Raw genomic sequence first — 14,107 nt, 5'->3', positions numbered from 1 at the left:
AAGGAGCGTGTACGCAAGAGGCACTTTTGAGCATCAAAGTAGCTCATTATGAGCAAGCTTGGAACCTTTTAACCCAACCATACCTGGACAACTATTACACCGCCAGCACGAACACGGCGAGACAGGCAAGAGAGGCGGGCTACATGCTAGGCTAAAGGCCAGAGCTACACGACCACCGCTACCGAGTCTGCTGCTAGCTAATGTCCGCTCCCTTGAAAATAAAATGGATGAGCTGAGAACCAGGATAACAACACACTAAATCCGAGAGTGCTGTGCTCTGATTTTCACGGAAACCTGGACTACAGACAACACGCCAGATTCAGCCATCCAACTTCAGACCCACTCTGACACCGCGGAGACGCGTACATCGGCCTCGGGGAAGACAAAGGGTGCGGCGTTTGTGTCTACACCAACGACAGATGGTGTTTAGACACTCAGGTGATGGAGAAAACATTGTTCAGTGGACATAGAGGTGCTGATGGTCAAGTGTAGACCCTTTTATCTACCGAGGGAGTTCAGTGCTGTGTTTCTTTGGCTGTTTACATCTCGCCACGGCTAACCGACAGCAGCACTTGGACTACTGCACGATACTATCAGCAAGCACGAGACTGCGCACCCCGATGCTGTGTTGTTGTGGCAGGGGATTTTAATCACTGCAACCTCCGGACTGTTCTCCCCAAGTACCATCATCGTAGCTCCCGCGAGGGACAACAACATTCTGGATCCCGTCTTCAGCAACGTTAAGAGTGCATACAGGCAGCACCCCCCTCACTTTGGACAGTCTGACCACATCTCCTTTTTCTATATCCATCTTTAGGCAGCTCCTCAAACGGGCTCCCGCAGTAAGTAAAACTGTTAAAGTATGGAATGAAGGAACTGATCTTGTGCTACAGGATGCTTTAACAGTACTGACTGATGTGGTTTAAGACTGCTGCTGTGAGAGAGGACTGCACTATGGATTTAGAAGATATCCTCGTAGTTATTAGCACATTAGCACATGTATAGACAATATTGTCCCCATCAAGTGCTATAAAACATTCCCAAACCAAAAACCCTGGATAAATTGTGATGTAAGGTCTATGCTGCGTGCCCGTTCCACTGCATTTGCCTCTGGTGACACTGAGGGCTATAAAAAGGCCAGATACGATCTACGCAGATCCATCAGAGAAGCCAAGAGACAGTACAGAGTGAAGCTGGAGGGATATTATACCACCGCGGACCCCCGGCGCATGTGGCAGGGCCTGCAACACATCACAGATTATCGGCAGAGGAGTAGGGAGGTCACAACTAACCAAAGCACATTACCAGATGAGCTGAATAAGTTCTACGCTCGTTTTGACACCCTCAACACTAGCAGAGGGACTACTCCAACAGAGGCAGCACTGAGCTCTCCATTCACGGTGACATCAGCTCAGGTGCGCAGGACACTGAAGAGAACGAATCCCCGGAAGGCACCAGGCCCTGATAACATCCCAGGCCGTGCACTTAAGGTCTGCTCAGCAGAGCTGGCTGAGGTACTAATGGACATTTTTAATTTATCCCTTTCATTATCTTTTGTACCCACCTGTTTTAAGACCACTACCATTGTCCCCCTCCCCAAGAAAAACACTGTAACATGTTTAAATGACTACCGTCCCATCGCACTCACTTCAATTGTGATGAAGTGTTTTGAGAGGATAGTCATGACCCCCATTAAAAAGATCATTCCAGACACACTGGACCCTTACAGTTTCTTATCGTCGGAATCGATCCGTGATGATGCTGTAAACACCACCCTCCACACGCCCTCACCATCTGGAGAATAGGATAACGTATGTTCGAATGCTCTTTATTGATTACAGTTCAGCATTCACACGATCCTCCCAACCAAGCTGCGGAGAAGCTCCTCATCCTTGGACTGGCACCTTCTCTCTGCAGCTGGATCCTGACTTTCTTACAGACAGACCCCAGACTCGAGTGGTAACCGACATCAGGTACAAGGATGGTGAGCACAGGGACACCCCAGGTGCTGTAGCTGAGCCCTCTGCTGTACACCCCTTCACTTATGACTGTACCCCCATCAGCAATACCACCATTATCAGTTTGCGGATGACACAACAATCATCGGCCTGATCACTGGTGGTTGAGACAGACTATAGGAGGAGGTGGCTCAACTGGTGTGTCCTGTGCCACACAATAATCTCTCCTTAAATCAGAGAAAACTAAGGAGATGATTATCGACCCGAGGAGGAAAGAGATGATCAGCATGGCCACACTTACATCGGTGAAGCACAGGTAGAGAGGGTGAAAACCTTTAAATTCCTCGCACTACATCAGCAGGACCTCTCCTGGTCTCACACCACCCGCATATGTCAGTAAGTCTCAACACGGCTGTACTTCTTAAGAAAGCTGAGAAAATTTGGTCTGTCCACCAAACTCCTTAGCAATTTCTATAGATGTACAGTGGAAAGCATCCTGACTAATTCCATCACAGTGTGGTTTGGAAACTGCACAGTACAGGATAGGAAAGCTCTCAAACGTGTGATTAAAACTGCACAATATATCTGTGGAACAGCTTTTCCATCACTGCAGGACATTTATAAAACCCGGGTAACTAAGAGGGCACATAACATTATCAGAGACACTACGCACCCTCAGCACATATTGTTCACATTGTTACCTTCTGGCAGACGTTATAGGAGCCTGAAAGCCAGAACATCCAGACTTAAAAACAGTTTTTATCCACAGGCCATCAGGCTGTTGAATGACTCAGTCTACTGACATTTTTACTCGCAATCTAATCACCGTTTGCACTACACTGTGAATGTTGCATTTGCTCAATGCATATGCTTTTTATAATGTTTTTAATGTCTTGCTGCTGCATGCAATTTTATACTTGAATCTTTTAACATTTTTGTGTGTTATTGTGTACTTTTTATATTTGTGGAAACGTTGCAAACTAAGAATTTCATTGCATGGGTAAATCTGTGCTATGACAATAAATACTTGAATCTATATGAGGTCTCTTTATATAGACCTTAGTGGTCCTATACTGTACTGAGTCTTTTATGTGACCTTGGTCCCTAACACCATCTCAAAGTCTCTTTTATATAGACCTTAGTGGTCCGCACTGTATCTGAAGCTCTTTATATAGACCTTAGTGGTCCCTAATACTGATCTGAAGTCTCTTTTATATAGACCTTAGTGGTCCGCTAATACTGTATCTGAAGTCCTTTTATATGTCCGGTTTTCCCGTTGTGTGGTATCTACTCGACTCGCCTCGGCTCTACTCGTTTTTTTGGTTTTCCATTATGAAAAAAAGCCCTGGGACCCTGCTACAGGTACTTTTTTAGTATACCTCAGTCGAGGTCAAGCGAGCCGAGGCGATACCAAAAGGTGACGTGCAACCTGCAGACTGCTGGTTGGTCGGAGAGATCGTCACTCATGACTGCGTTTTTAGCAAACAAGAGTGCGGTGTGTGTTCCAGAACAAACGGCATTTAATACAAATCTAGCCGGACACCGACAGATTATCCATTCTCTGACTATTCTCACTTTTCACACTGTTCGGTGTACTACTAGCGGCTTCATGTCTTTCCATATTGCACACTGTTACTTTAAAAAACAAGACAATATATATAACAAACATTTTTATTTAGCTTTTCAAGTAGCGCATCAAACCCTCCCAAACTTCCCGGTCTTCTTCCTCTGCCCCCTGTGACAGTGTCCCCCCCGGCTCTGCCGTCCCAGATGCATCCAGTCGTTGTCATAAGCTTCTCCTGTGACTCTCATACAGATTTACGAAGTCCAGCAGGTCAGAACCAAGATCCACCGTCGGACATCGCCCACCAGACGGTCTCGGCGGCGATTTTGCAAAGCGTGAATGCTCCACAAACAGCACACAGCAGACATTTTGTGTGTATCACGTTGCTAAAGTTCATGTACTTTATATAGCGTATAGTAAATACTGACTGCGACGCTGAACACATGCAAATGTTCTAACGTTCTAGGAAACTTAACTTACCCTTTTTGTCGGCAAACAACCATCATTTCGATGTCGAACTCCGTCAGAATTCCCAAACTCCGCGTTTTTTTTAGCGGTGATTTTTGTGCTTCCTTCAGCTTCTTTTGAAACAAAACATTTCTCTGGCTGTGGCGAGTAGCCGACGTGCTGTTGTGAGTCGCGCTGACATTACGTCATAACGCGTTGCTATAGTGACCAGCCACGCTGAGGCTTTACTCAATCTGCAATGGAAAACGACATAGAATGGGCCGAGGCGAGCCGAGCCGTGTTACCAGCAGTGGAAAAACGCCATTATATAGACCTTAGTGGTCCCCTAATACTGTATCTGAAGTCTCTTTATATAGACCTTAGTGGTCCCTAACGTATCTGACGCTCTTTTAATAGACCTTAGTGGTCCCCTAATACTTATCTGAAGTCTTTTATATAGACCTTTAGTGGTCCCCTAATACTCATCTGAGTTTTTTATATAGACCTTTGTGGTCCCCTAATACTGTATCTGAAGTCTCTTTTATATAGACCTTTAGTGGTCCCTAATACTGTATCTGAAGTCTCTTTTATATAGACTTAGTGGTCCCCTATACTGTATCTGATGTCTCTTTCCCAAAATCAGCCTTGGGGCAGATACAGCCACTAGAGCCAGTCCCACAATGAGCTTTCCTTAGGGTGCCATTGAGGAGGAAGAGGAGGAGGGTGTGTGTGTGTGTGTGGTATGTGTGTGTGTGCGTGCGTGCGGTGTGTTGCCCTTGAACACTACCACTTTGCTCATTTGAAATCCATAATGTCTCTGTCTCATGGGGAGGGGGCCAATTCCTGGTGGGCAAAGCAGAGAAACGGGAGGTAACCTTGCTGTTACCGTCGGGTAGGAATGAGGACCCAAAAAGCAGAGATGAGGGAGGCAGGCGGGACCAGTACACAATATTTTATTAGGTAAAATGTCCAAGAAAAACACAGGGAATAAAAAAAAGGTCAAATCCCAAAATCCAAAAAGGGTACCAGGCAAAGACGAGACAAAAAAACAGGGAAGCAAAGGCAGGCAAAACTCTTGGGTAATGGGAACAGGAAATCACAACGCACACTCAGTCAGGAGGCGCGTGGAATGGAACACAGACACACAGAAACGATCTGACAAGAGACAAAGGAACACAGAGGTTAAATACAAGAGGTAACGAGGTAACAAGGAACAGGTGAGCGTCAAGGGAAAAACATTATGGCGGGGCAAGACAATCAGTCAGACAAAAGTAAAACCCGGCAAGACAACAGAACGACAGGAAACAGAACTATCAACATAAAACAGGAAACAGAAAACCGACACTCACAAAGGGACAAAAGAGACAGACTACCACACAAACCGGGGAGGAAACTAAGACACAAACATGAGGAGACAAGACAGGACCAAAAAAAAACAAAGAAACCACCCAACCATCACACTTGCCCCTTAAGACCTCATAGGAGCAAGATTCCAGCTCGATCTATCTGAGCCTATTAGGCATAAAACGCCAATGCAGATTAGGGCTGGGCGATGGGGAGAAATCAGATATTCTTGAGCAAATACTCAATATCAATATTGCGACGATATTCTAGGGTTGACAATGGTGCTTAACAAATGTATTCACACTTAGATTTAGATAAACAATTCATCAGTATTGTAGCCATAATGTGTAAGTGGGGAAAAGCAATAATAAAACAGCTAAAACAGTCTGGTAAGTTCAGAAAAGTACATCACTGTAAGGTAGCATTGAAAACCAAGAAAAGACAACACTTATGTCATATCACAAATCCGATATCCAAAACTAAGACAATATCTAGTTTCTATCACGATATCAATATAATTTGATAAGATTGCACAGCCCTAATACAGATAATCTGCAAACTGCCAAAAAACGGCAGATAATTGGTCTATCCTGGTTTCTTTTTTGTAACTGGTTTCAGTAATTAAACATAATAGGGTAAAAACCACATGCTTTAATTCAATTTGAAATTATAGCTAGATGATTGATAATTGATTCATTTTACCCAACTGTGAAAGTCACTGTCCAGAATAACAGAAGCAGATTAACACCCGTTTCTCAGTCTTTATGTTTGTGTTTTCCCCCTCAGACGAGCTGTAAGTGTCCCAGTTCATTCATCTGTACCTGTTTGGCTGCAATACTTTCGGATGCTGTGTGAGGGAATATACCTGCACACCTCTCATCGGGTGGCTGTGTTTTGCGGAGAAGCACACCTGATGTGGTACTATCTTTTAGGCTGGGTAAGTCGGATAACGTGCGCTGTAAATGGCAGAGCCTGTCTCCTGCTTTGAAATTTTTTTTTTGGAGGGGGCGCAAGCTGGATTCAGTGTCTTAATTCATTTAAAAAAAAAGAGAAAGCCAGGTTGAGTAACCTTCTTATGGCTGGCTGTGAGTACAGTACGTATTGTAAGTACAGATAAGTTATAAAACAGTCAGGACGGACTGGGACCAGAATCGGCCCTGGCATTGGTCCCAGACCAATCCACCCTACACCCACGCACTTAACCAAACATAGGCCTCCGCACACGCCTGCGTGGCATAGCGTGGAGTTTCTGTTGCGTGTCACTTGCGTGGCAGCTGCGTGGGCATTTTCTATGCACACCAGAAAACGGTGTCTGACTGCTGCTAGCCTGTCTCTACACTCGGTTTGTTTCCCATTGAAATTATAGTGTTTTATTTCAACTTCATATTGACCATACTTGCACCTTACATTAACTGTACACAGTAACACTAAAATAAATACTAAAAAAAATCCTATAGCGGGAGCACTTCGCAAACACGTCTGCCACGCTGGGCGCCATGATAACATATGGTGTTAGGGGACCACTAAGGTCCATATAAAAGAGACTTCAGATACAATATTAGGGGACCACTAAGGTCTACCAGAAAGAGACTTAAGATACCAATATTAGGGACCACTAAGTCTATATAAAAGAGACTTCAGATACGTATTAGGGACCACTAAGTCATATAAAGAGACTCAGATACATATTTAGGGGACCACTAAGGTCTATATAAAAGCATCCAAAGAGCACCATGTCATGGGACCTTTAAAGATTTTCCTTTTCCCTCTAAAAGCATATCGGTTCCAAATATTGGATTCATTAACTACTAATGATTGTGTCGGCCTTGAAAAAAACGTATCGGTCGATCCCTAAAAGGAACCACTCAAACTCGATTGGTAGACATCTATTGAATGAATGCAAAAAAATAGTTAATTAATGTATTAGTACATAATTAATGAAAACATCAACTCACTGGATTTCTCTGCACCAGCTCCTGGTTGTTTGCCACAGCAGTCAACCAAATGATGGTGATCACAGAGTTCAGAACAAAAGAGAAGAAGAGATTTTTGTGAAGCGTGATCCTTTGGCAACTTAAACTCCTGCAAAAAAGAGAGAGGGACAACATTAGAGCACACCACAGTGCTACTAAGTCATGCATTCAATAGGGCATATCTGTGTGTGAAGCATGTTCCGATGAGGCAACAGACCGACTCACTTGAAATGGAAGAATATCCCGAGGGAGACGAAGAGGGAGGTCAGTGAAAGTCCATGTCCTATCAGAGCTAAGTAGAAAAGATTCATTGCAGTCTGGAAGGAAAAGAGAGACACATTAGATCATCTGGATCGCCTCCTAAGTTAAATTGTATTTTAGAAGATCCCATATTGTTGTCGGGAAAAACCTTGCATCTCCATATTTCATCATCTTAATTTTTTTTTTTTTTATAAATCAATGCTATGCGTCTGTCTAGAGGATACAAAAAAATTACGAGGCATTTTTCCTCTGACTTAGTCCGTGGTAAATACCTCAATAAAATGTTTTTAAATTGGCCTTAATCCATTTCCCGAAAAAAAACAAGGGCTTTGGACATTACCGGTTTTCACCCTAGGGCGAACATAGTATGCTCATTTTCAGGTCTACACTTGTATTTTGGGCTTGTACTAGAACAATTTTACATGCCTTAATGTTCAAAAAACACATTATTTTCTCATTCTGTGTATTCACTTTCTGTCTAAAACGCTCCATTTTAGCGCCTGTCTCTTTAAGGCCCCCTCCTGACAAAGTCCAGTGTACTCTGATTGGTCAGCATACAGGTCTCTGTGCTATCATTGCAGCCGGGGAATGAGTATAACGGCACTGTAGTGGCACTTTCTAACTATATATAGTATAGTGTATAGTATAATGTAGTGTGACATCACAACCGTATGGTAATCCTGACGGCTCATTTAAAGACAAGTTTCTGAACACAGGATGTCTCTCTGTGGATTGAGCGTTTTGACACTTTGACAATATTTAAATAGCACCTCCACCTGCTTTATAGTCAGAAAAGACACAGAAATCTTACTTTTTAAAATATGGGTACTTATTTAAATGGAAAATAGTTACTAAAGCAGAAGACATACTTTATTAACCCTGCAAGGGTAAATTACCATTTTTTTATTACTCTATTGTTACAGTAACACATATTACAGGCCTGAAATACACACAAATAGCCAGGACTTATAGATGCGAAAATGGAGATTTTCCCCGAGCAGTTGGGGGTTCAGTGCCTTGCTCAAGGACAACTCAGCTGTGTCCAGGCAAAAAACTGGCCCCTTTCCAGTAGAGCCCAACCAATAAATATCGGTATCAACATTTATAATGGCCAATTTAAAAAAAAAAAAACATCTATAATGACGAATAAATGATTCTGATAAATTAATACTTAAAAATAAAAACGCACTGTCAACCATGTTACGAGCGTTGCATAGTCTGTCCACCAGAGGACGCTTTACAATGTCCCTGTTGGCAATACAGATTTTTTATTTTTTTTTGTTAATGTGTTTTTGTATTTTTATACATTTTATTTATCAGAACTTTAATATATTTCGATGTTCCTCATTTTTGACAATAAAACACATTATTATCATATTATTTTAGCGAGAACTCATAATTAACTACAAATAACTAATGTTAGGGAAATCTGTTTTGTAATGCATTTCTGGATTTAAAAAATATATACTGTACATAGGCCGATATATCGGCATATCAGATTTTTAAATAACCAAATATTTGTATTGGTATCGGCCTTAAAAAACGTTTATCAGTCGGCCTCTTCTCTCCAGCTACCAGTCCACACTCTGTACAACCCTCTGGTTCCCCAGCCATGTCTCTAAAGACTGAGCCACTGACACCACCACTGCCAGATGTTGTCATGGATATTTATGGTTACCAGTGAAAGGTGTAACGACTCTGGTGACTCTTTAACCTTTTAATGGAGTGCCATCCTACTGACCAACATTTCCCACTGATCCCACATATTGCAATGGCCAGATTTCCACATGCTGTGGATGATTATTTTCTCCAGATGATGAATTATAATGTTTTAACCCCCAGACCTTTTTCTGCCAGCAGGGCCTTTAGGCTAAAACTTCCACCTAGACACTACATATGTTATAAAAAGTAGATTGTTAATTGCACCAAGAGTATCTCCTCTATTTTGATCTTGCTTCAACGCTTTAATTATCACCAATTTTCTTTTTCTCCCTCAGGAGACACTGCACATTGTTAGCCATACAACAACATCATTACGGTACATTTCAGTTAACACTGACATCACACTTACATAAATATACAGTATGAAATAACTGTCTGCTGCCACAACGAACTACACAACTACCCAGGAATGTATTAAAAGGTCCGTGCTAACCATGACTTACTTATTTCTGTTTTATATGCATTTAATGACATTTAAATGAAAAACCTACCACTCTGCTTTCATTGGTGTGTTTATTGCAGCGGGTGTAGTTGGTCCATGTCCGGTTGCTCTCCGGATGCATAAACCAATGGCCGCTATCGCTGCAAATTTTCGTCACCATCTCTGAAGGTAAAGAAATGGTACAAAAACAGCTTTGACATACGCTGATTTATTTCAATGCTGTAGCCTGAATCTAAGAGGATATTTCTTGGTATTTATTATTGGCTGCAAAACTAGGGTCAAGTCAAGAAGAAGTCCGTCCCCCTCCCCCCCGGCCAGGTAAGCTCAGTTTGTAGAGCAGGCACACATATAAAGAGGTTTACTCCTCAACGCAGCGGCCGTAGGATTAAATCCAACCTGCGGCCCTTTGCTGCACGTCACTTCCCATCTCTCTCCCCTTTCATGTCTTCATCTGTCCTATGGAAAAAAGGTATACAATGCCCCAAAAATTAAATAAATAAACAAAAGAAAAGGAGGAAGTTCCCCTTAGACACACAGCCACACATTAGTACACATGAAACTACTGAGAGGATGTGATTAGAAGGGCTGAATCTAATTATACGTCTGCGTATCCTGACGAAGGATGTGCTGTACTGTTTGGGCTCAGAATATTCCAGCAATTAAAACTAATTCAGTTTTATAAACACATGTTTGCACTGTACACATGGAAACAAAATTAATTAATCTCTATAAAAGCTTGCATCATAAATAGAGCTTTACCGTTGTCAGTTTAAGACACTTCAAGTAATATTTACACATACGATACAGTGGAAATGCTGCTGTCTGTATGTACTCGTAGTCACGAAGCCTCATATTTTATGGGGATTTTTTGAAGCTGGTTTATATGTTTTGGTTCCTGAACAAACGGCACTGCAGTTTACTTGGAAGAGGGACTGAAAATGTATTCTTTCAATTTAATTTAAGATGTTATTTAGTGTCAAATCACAACACAAGTTATCTCCGGACACTTCAGATAGAGTAGATCTAGACCACACTATAATTTATAGAGACCCAACAATTCAGAGCAACCAATTGGTACGATGCTGCTGTCCGCAGCTTAGAAATTGTTGCCACTGCTGCTTCAGCATTTTATGAAATGTCATGAAGTCGTTATTACACGACTCTGCAAAGCCGTTTCACTGAACTCAAGCAAACAATCATCAATCATCCGCTCTCTCTGCCCTTTGAGGATGTGCAACTGTAACTGGTCATCACTCGCAAAGTCATGGCAACCAGATAAACAACAGTGCAAATCTCCTCAGCCAGAGCTTTAAATAGAGGTAAGTGCAGGTCTAAAGGGGGGGCCCGGCGTGGCACCCTACCCCCGAAATATGATTCCCCCCGGGCTCCCCCATGGTCTTGTGAAATATCACAGCTATGGTAGCTTGAAAAATAGCAACACGGGCATCAACTTGGATTTTTATTGTTCATCAGACCCTAGGTGTTACCACAAGCTAATGTTAGTGAACCCTGCGGCAAGCCCTGCATTCCCTCTGCTTTTGTCTCATCGCTGCAGTACTACAGTACTTATAGTCTGCATTGACAGATGTGTAGTTTACCAGGCAGGTAGGGTCCAATTAAAGATTATATCAAGTTAACTTGCACAGCAGCTGGATTCTCACTATATCATGAGATCTCACAAGAGAAGTGCAGGATAAGATATCATACAAAAATCCATCTTGTAATGCCTTTGTGTCCGATCAGCACCGGACCAAACCAATCACCGTCCGGTGATGAGCTACTGGCAGCTACAGGTGTGGTTTTGGTGTGCGTGACGACCTTGATTGTTCGTATAAAACAACAGCGGACGTGTTAGACAGATGGTTTGTCCAATCACCTGGCAGGTATTTTTTGAAACTGCCTGCCCCTTTTCAAACGGTTCTCGGATGGTTCTGTGCTAACAAATCATCTGCCGCATCAGGTTATCTATGAAGGTGCATTATGGGAAATGTAGGACCAAGCCAAGCAATCAGAATGTATCGACCTCTGCTGCATTGGTTACAACCGTTATTTCCATCTTTGAACAGTCCTCCAACTTTACGGAAGAGAAATCCTAAATCGCTGAAGTACCACATTAAAGTAAAAGCAAATTTCAGGGCTGCTGTAAGCGATGGATTTGTACCTGAAGGATCAAAATCCTGGAAGTAGTCGGGGCAGTGCTGCTCCGAGTTCACACCTGCCTTGGTGTCGTCCCAACACAGCCAGCCATCCCAAGTGCGATTACACATGGGCTCTAAAACCACAGAAAACATGTGTTAGGAGCTATAGTGGGCCAGGGTGAATTTTTAAAATGTAGAATTAATAAGAAAGTGTAACTATAGAGTACTTTTTTGTTCATTGATTATTTAGCATAGAGGTTACAAATTACAAGCGTAGAATTTAGCGAGCAGTGTATTCCAATTACTCGGCCTAGACACCTGTAAATTTGAGGAACGTGAAACATAACAAGCTACCTTGTCTGTCCTGGGTATCGTCCTTCATTATCTTTTGATAGCACTCAAACTGTGCTGTAACTATCTTGTTTCTGGTGAGGCCCATCTCATGGTAGACGTGGGTTGGATGCTGCTGCTGGGTCTCATTCACCACCATGCTTGCCTTCACAAAAATCTGAAAGAAAGGAGAGTGAGAAGGTGAATACATCTATTCAGTTCTTGCTTTAATCAAAAGGGATATGTCTACACAGGTCTTTGCTGATGTATTACAGAAGACACAACCATGTGCAGTGCAGTCACATTCAGCAGAATACATGTTTTAAAAAGTCAAAGTCTATGGCTGTTGAGCTTCATGCCAGAATAAGCATTTGCGTGCAAGCACACTGTATGTCTGGACCCAATTTTGGCTGTGTATTGTCTCTATGAAAGTAAGACTCATTCATTATATCCTACTTGAAACACCAGGAAATGGAGTCTAACATACACAAACTTCCATTAGATCCATTTGTGCACCATGGAAAATATGACATCTATGCAAAAGAATTGGCACCCAGATATGTCCAGTTTATTTATTACACTGCAGATACCAACCTGAAGCAGGTTGTTAATCCTTCACAAAATCTCCAACATAATCTGAAACTGACATTAACAAGTCTAGATAGGTCAATTGAATTCACAGCTGAATAGTAAACGACAGTGCTTCTAAAATGAAGCTCCATGTGCATGTCTTTCACTACAAAGCCTTTTCGTTCACAGCATCATAAATCCAAATGCATTGATGAAAAAAACACCTCTACAGGCTGCAGAGTCATTTAGCATTATACAATATAAATGTGTCCGCCTCTGATTAAAAGGAAAACTGATTATCGACGAGCTGCTTTTTATTGTTTTTCGTTTCTTTTTGAGTTTTGTGCAGGTATGTCTCAGAAATTAAGATTGTACTAAAGAAACTACCAAGCAGTGGTGGAAAAAGTTTTCAGATCTTTTACTGCAGTAAAAATTACTAGTAATAAACTGTGAAAAATCTAAACTACCATATATGTAAAAGTCCTGCATTCAAAAACGTATTTAAGTAAAATTATGCAAGCATTAGCAGATGAATGTACGTTTGTGGAATAATTTACTACTGCATTAATGTGTGTCTTGTATTTTACTGCTGTAGATGTTTAGGTTGTGCTAATGTCATTTACTTTATATGCTGTTCAGGGTTCATACACCTTTTCCAAGGTCAAATTCAAGCACTTTTCAAACACTTTCAAGGTCAATTTTAAAACTTTTTCCAGCACATTCCAATACACACCGCAGGAGAATCGCTGTGGCAGATAGTAGTAAAGTTTTATAATTTTTACTACTATGGAGTTTGACCTTCCAATATAAAACCAACTTTACCACGGTCTGTAATAGCAAAAATCAAACACAAATTCAAGCGTTTTCAAGCATTGTATGCAAGATTCAAGCACTTTTCAAACCTTGGAAACACAACACCAAAATTCAAGCATTTTCAAGGATTTCAAGCAACCGTACCAACCCTGACTGTTGTACAGCTGTGCAATTAATCAAATTTTGATACATTTTCAAATTTTGGCTCCAAAAGATCACAAAAACAATGTCAAAAATCAGTCAGTAAGACAAATGGAAAAGATGTCAATCAGTGTTTCTCAAAGCTCAAGATGACGTCCTCAAAAGCCTCAAAGATTGTCAGTTAACTGTCACAGAGGAGTGAAGAAACTAGAAAATAATCACAATTACAAAGCTAGAATCAGAAAATCTTTCAATCGATTAATTAATTATCATCGTAGTTGGAAAAAATATTTGATAATTGAAAACTAATCCATTTATCTTTGCAGCTCTGGATGACTTATTTACACGTTTATGTATTAACTGAAGCATTTTGTGTGTGTGTGTGTGTGTGTGTGTGTGTGTGT

At 41.6% G+C, this 14,107-nt stretch overlaps 1 protein-coding gene across 1 annotated transcript in view; it reads right to left on the bottom strand.

Moving 5' to 3' along the window:
• calcrla (calcitonin receptor-like a) overlaps positions 1–14,107 on the bottom strand; it is a 92,653-nt gene that overhangs the window by 42,269 nt on the left and 36,277 nt on the right. Inside the window, exons 3-7 of the mRNA XM_032513782.1 lie at positions 12,204–12,357; positions 11,873–11,983; positions 9,761–9,873; positions 7,512–7,603; positions 7,269–7,395 (exon numbers count right to left, since the gene is read on the bottom strand). Coding sequence (XP_032369673.1) covers positions 7,269–7,395; positions 7,512–7,603; positions 9,761–9,873; positions 11,873–11,983; positions 12,204–12,357 — 597 coding nt within the window. The remainder of the gene's footprint in view (positions 1–7,268; positions 7,396–7,511; positions 7,604–9,760; positions 9,874–11,872; positions 11,984–12,203; positions 12,358–14,107) is intronic.

Source organism: Etheostoma spectabile, chromosome 4, assembly GCF_008692095.1.
Source record: "Etheostoma spectabile isolate EspeVRDwgs_2016 chromosome 4, UIUC_Espe_1.0, whole genome shotgun sequence".
Taxonomy (NCBI): Eukaryota; Metazoa; Chordata; class Actinopteri; order Perciformes; family Percidae; genus Etheostoma; species Etheostoma spectabile.
Note: the sequence above shows the minus strand (reverse complement) of the source record. Positions and strands in the feature narration are given on the sequence as shown.